A 5,111-nucleotide genomic window follows, 5' to 3' on the forward strand; every position below is an offset into this window, starting at 1 on the left:
CCGGCGGCCGAGGACACCCTCAACACGCTGCTGGCGCCCATCATCATCTCCTGCACCGCGCTGCTGGACCGCCTGGGCGACACCTACACCTGCTTCACGGCCGAGGGCGGGCGCCACCTCTACGTGCTGCAGACGGTAACGGCGCGGTGCCAGGACGGGGGGCTGCGGCACGGGGAGCCCCCCCCCGCGGCTCCCAGCCTGACCCCAGTGCTTCCCTAACCGCCCGGTGCAGTTCGGCGACTGCCTGTACGTCGCGGTGAGCGGGGACGGCGCGGAGGGCGAGGACGACCTGCGCAGGACGCTGTATGTGCTGCGGCACCTGGTTGAGGCGCACTTCGGGCTGGTCACCCTCGACTCCAACCTGCTGCGCAAGGAGTGAGTGCGGCGCCGGCGCCGGGCTCGGGGACACGGGGGCCGTTCCTGGGCCTGCCGCTGTCCTCGTCCTGTAGACCCGCAGGGTCACGTCCAAACCAGCCCGGATGAGCCCCGTGTCCAACACAGCCCCCAGCATCGCCCCCGGGATACAGGGGCCGGTGGCTGCCAACGTCCTGCTGCTGCCCGTGGGGTCATGGGCGCTGTAGAGAGCCCAGGCCCAGGCCATGCCCCTGCTGCAGAGGAAGGGAAAACCTCCCAGTGCAAACCAGTCTGAGCAGGGGGAAATCCCTTTCTGCCCCAGTGCAGCATCAACCCCCCTGTGGGGGGGGTCTGTCCCCAAGGGTCGAGGGCAGCCACAAGTGACATGGGCTGGTGCGGGTCTCCCATGCCTTTGGCTACAGAAACGGTTGTGCCAGCTCAGCAGGCCAGAGGCTGGGGCTGGATCACTGACTGGAGCTGCGGCAGGATCAGCCCTTCTCGCCCCAGTCCTGTAACCGTCCAGCCCAGAGGACCCGGGGCCTGTTCCTCCTCTCCCGGCGGGCAGCGGGTGCCCCAGGGCCGCGGGGGTGGGAGCACCAGCCCACGGCTCCGGCTCACTGTGCTGCTGCGCTCGCAGGCTGCGGCCGGCGGACTCGGAGCAGCGCAGCCGCGTGTGGGCCCTGCTGCGGGGCCTGCTCCAGACCTACATGCGCCTGCGGGACGAGGACCAGAGCTTCGCCGCAGAGGTGCGTGCTGGGGCGCGGGGCTGGGCACGGCACAGAGCAGCCTGCAGAGCTCAGCATGCCCCGTGGGCTGCGTGGGGGCCGGGGCCGCAGGGTGTGACACCGTGTCCCGCAGGCGGTGGAGCGGCTGATCCACCCGCAGCTGTGCGAGCAGTGCATCGAGGTCCTGGAGCGCCAGGTGGTGCAGCACATCAACAGCAGCGCGGAGCGTGGCGGCACCGAAGTGGCCCACGCCTTTCTGCTGGTGCACACCAAGCTGCTGGCCTTCTACTCCAGGTGAGCCTGGCCCGGCACGGCATGGCCTGCTCCGGGTCCCTGCACACGGCTCTGACACGCGTGGTCTCCCCGCAGCCGCAACGCCAGCTCCATCCGCCCGGCTGACCTGCTGGCCCTCATCCTCGTCGTGCAGGACCGGTTCCCCAGCCGCAGCGGGGAGGAGGAGCCCGCCTCCCAGGTACCACCCCTGGGCCCAGCCGGGGGGGCAGATGTCTGCCCTCGGCCCCCTCTGAGCTGCTCTCGTGCTCTTTTTGCAGCCTGCAGCAGGAGGCCTGACTCCCCCGAGGCCGAAGAGCAGCGAGAGCATCCCTGTGGAGAGCCTTGGAGCCACCGGGACAAAGGCAGGGGAGCAGGTGCGTGCAGCGCCCCCGGCTCTGGAGCCCAGGGTGTGGGGGGGATCCTGCCGTAGCTCCTGCAACCCCGGGGGTGCCGGGATGGTGCCCTGGGGCACCGGGTCCCGCTCAGGCAGCCTCCCCTTTGCAGGAGGGCAACGGCGACGACCTCTCCGCAGCCGAGGAGTTCTACACGCCCCAGCCCTCGCCTGGCAGCCGCAGCTCAGGTCAGGCCTGAGCAGCAGCGCGGGCTGGGGGAGCCCTGGGTTCGGGGCTCGGAGCCGAGTGTCCGCGAGTAGCGGAGCCCACCCTGTGTTGCCCCTTCCCCCAGGGCCTGGTGGCGCTGGCCTGGCTGCAGCTGCTGCCCCTTTGCTCTGTCGCCTGCAGGAAGCGAGAGCTGGTCGGAGAGCATCGAGCTGCCGAGCTCGGCGGAGGCGGATGCTGCGGACATCCAGGTGAGTTTGGCTCCTGCTACGTTGAGGCCCCGCACGCTGCCTTGGGACATGTCGGGGGCCTGCTCCCACCCCACCGTCAGCCCCCCAGCAGCTCTCCAGGTTCCCCTTTCTGGCCTCCCCTTCCCCAGAGCTCCTTCCACCCCTTCAGGACGGTCCTTGGACTCCCCCTGCCCCAGTCTTCAGCCACCTTACACCCCATGGGCACAGCCTGCTCCTGCAAATATCCCTGCAGCTGGAGAGCAGTGGGCGCAGTCACCGAAATCGCAGACTCCCAGAGCCGTGGGGCTGGCAAGCAGCTGTGGGGTCGCATCTAGTCCAGCCCCGGCCTGAGGCGGGATCAGCCCCGTCCACGTGTAACCTCAGAGCCACACGACCGTCGCCTCTGCCCCCAGGGGAGCAGGGGGGCCGCAGCTGCCAACGTCCTGCTGCTGCCAAGGGGGTCGTGGGTGCTGCAGAGCCCAGGCCCAGGCCGTGCCCCCGCTGCAGAGATGGGCAAAACCTCCCAGTGCGACCAGTCTGAGCAGGGGGGAAATCCTTTCCTGCGCCAGTGCAGCGTGGGGCTGAGCCCAAGCGCGGGGGTGAGACCCTCCCGCCGGGACCCTGCAGGGTCGGTGCCAGCAGGAGCATTGGCACGGCCCAGCCCCATCCCGGGCTGCAGCACCAGTGCCTCAGGGGAGGGTTAAACCCCCCGACACGTGGAGCCCCAGGCAGGGGAAGGGGCAGCCAACAGAGGTTGAGGCCGTGTCCTGCGGCTGCTTCAGGGCCCAGGTTGCAGCTGCCCATCGAACCAGCTGTGCGTGGGTCTGTCCCCAAGGGTCAAGGGCAGCCGAACGTGACGTGGGCTGGGGGGTCTCCTGTATACGCAGCTCTCACCCAGGCCCTTTTCTCCCCCTGCAGATGGCAGAGGACTCGCTCCAGGCCCTGGCACCCCCCATGCCCGACGCCTCCAACCCCCGGAGGATCTTCCTGGACACCAACCTGCGGGAGGGCTACTGCCCCATGCTGCCCCACACCATGCATTGCCTGCTGCTCTGGCCTGGCATCTGCCTCGTGCTGCTGGCCAAGGTGAGTCGTCGCCAGGGCCGGGTCCGGGTACACGCCGGCACACGCTGAGTCCCCTCTGTCCCCCGCAGGGCCCCAGCACGCCCGTCGCCCTGACCCTGTCCCAGCTGCTGGATGGGCTCCTGGTGCTGGAGAAGAATCTGCGGGAGGGCCCGGGCACGGTGCCCAGCCCCCGGTCCCCCCTGCTCCTGGGCGAGCTGCGGCATCGCATGGACAAGTTCGTGAAGAAGCTGGGTGGGCCGGGCACCCAGGTGAGGGGCCAGGGCAGGAGGGACATCGGAGCTGCCCTGTGCTGGGTCAGACCCGGGTCCCTCTCGCCCAGTCCCTGGTGTCACGGGGGCAGAGCAGCGCCTGGACGGGCGTGACTAGGGCCGTGCAGGGTTTCCCTGCTCCTCTCCCCTGCAGCCTCCAGCACTTCAGGGCTGGGACCTTCTGGTTCATTCCCACACTCGATAGCAACTGATGCCCCTTTGTGTCCACGCCCCCCGTGAATCCGGCTGAGCTCTCAGCTCCCCCCATCCCTGGGGGCCACGAGCCCCACGTTTTCATGCCACGCTAGGGGAAGACGAGCAGCCTGGTGTTCGTTGTAAACTGCCAGCCTGCCCGTTCCACGTAGCGCCTGGGTGGTGGGCACGAGGGGCGAGGACTGCCTGGGGTGGGAGGCTGGGGGCAGGAGCCCGGCACCGCAGAGCAGAGGACGTGAACCAGTGGCTTGAAGGGGCAGCAAAAGTGAGTTTAGTTTGGAAATCCAGACAAACTTCTTTGCCGTCAGAGCAGGGAAGCCGTGGGAGAGACGCCAGGGAAGGGGGCACTTTTTGTCATGGAGGTGTCAGGAGAGGCTGGACAGGTGCGGGGTGGGGTGATCCAGGTGCAGCAATGCCTGTGCTCTGCTGTGGGGTGTCCCGGGTCCCTGGGCTGTGCTGTTTGCCCCCCTCTTTCTGCTCCGGGGGGGGTGTGTGTGTGTGTGTGTGTTGGGGGGGCGGTGTTAAGCCTCCCCCGAGGCGCTGGTCGTGCTGCAGCCCAGGCTGGGGATGGGGCTGGGGCTGGGCTGCGCCAGCGCTCCTGCTGGCACGAACCACGCAGGGTCCTGGCGGGAGGGTTTTGCCCCTCTGCTGACCAACACTATATTTGGGGTCCGATGGGTGTGGGTTGGCAGGGTTTGCCTCCCCCCATAGCAGGGGGCATGGCCGTCTACTGGGACAGGCCTGAGTGTACGTTGGCATTTCATAGAAGCCGGACACTGGTGGCCACGGTCCCGCTGTGGCAGGTCCAGGTGTGATGCCAGTTGTCAGGGCCGACAGTAGTTTTACAAAGAGTTTAGATGCTGGGTTTGTCCGGGCTGATTTGGACAGGGCTGATCCTGCCCCAGGTAGGACAGGGCTGGGCTGGATGTGACCCCGCAGCTCCCTGCCCGCTCCGCGGCGCTGGACTCTGACCTGCTTGTGCGCCCGTCTGTCCCCTCTAGCTGCAGAGCGCCTGGCTGGAGTTCAAGAGTAAGGCCTTCTCTCGCCACGAGCCCGCCAGCTCCCAGGAGTGAGTGTGGGGAGGGGGCAGCGTGGGCCCGGAGACCCGTGATGGTTGTCGCAAGCTGCTGCGGCCGCAGCTCTGTGCTGGTCTCTGATCCGTGTCGTCCCCCCGCCCAGGCTTCTGCAGGCGCTGGGGGGTGTGCGGCACCAGCTCTGCTCCCTCTACCGCCAGTTCTTCCTGAGCCCCCCGGCCGCCCCCAGCCTGCCGCAGGGCCTGCTGGACCGGGCGCAGCGCCTGCTGCAGTGAGTGAACGGGGCTGGGGCTGGGGCTGGGGCTGGGGCTGGGGCTGGAGCTGGAGGTTTGCTTCATATTGGAGTCTCTCGAGTGCTGGTCAGGGGAGCTCCAGACTGCGGTGCAGAGGC

At 68.6% G+C, this 5,111-nt stretch overlaps 1 protein-coding gene across 1 annotated transcript in view; it reads left to right on the forward strand.

Moving 5' to 3' along the window:
- The first annotated feature begins 292 nt into the window (after nucleotides 1–292).
- The window catches only part of HPS1 (HPS1, biogenesis of lysosomal organelles complex 3 subunit 1), an 11,920-nt gene continuing 7,101 nt past the window's right edge, over nucleotides 293–5,111 (forward strand). The window contains exons 1-11 of the mRNA XM_019502682.1: nucleotides 293–375; nucleotides 992–1,100; nucleotides 1,213–1,373; nucleotides 1,449–1,551; nucleotides 1,631–1,722; nucleotides 1,853–1,932; nucleotides 2,093–2,160; nucleotides 3,058–3,225; nucleotides 3,294–3,473; nucleotides 4,688–4,755; nucleotides 4,866–4,991. Of these exons, the coding sequence (XP_019358227.1) occupies nucleotides 1,062–1,100; nucleotides 1,213–1,373; nucleotides 1,449–1,551; nucleotides 1,631–1,722; nucleotides 1,853–1,932; nucleotides 2,093–2,160; nucleotides 3,058–3,225; nucleotides 3,294–3,473; nucleotides 4,688–4,755; nucleotides 4,866–4,991 (1,085 nt within the window). The 5' untranslated portion in view covers nucleotides 293–375; nucleotides 992–1,061. The remainder of the gene's footprint in view (nucleotides 376–991; nucleotides 1,101–1,212; nucleotides 1,374–1,448; nucleotides 1,552–1,630; nucleotides 1,723–1,852; nucleotides 1,933–2,092; nucleotides 2,161–3,057; nucleotides 3,226–3,293; nucleotides 3,474–4,687; nucleotides 4,756–4,865; nucleotides 4,992–5,111) is intronic.

This window comes from Gavialis gangeticus, unplaced genomic scaffold (genome assembly GCF_001723915.1).
Source record: "Gavialis gangeticus isolate Ggan-Ray unplaced genomic scaffold, GavGan_comp1, whole genome shotgun sequence".
In the NCBI taxonomy this organism is placed as follows: domain Eukaryota; kingdom Metazoa; phylum Chordata; order Crocodylia; family Gavialidae; genus Gavialis; species Gavialis gangeticus.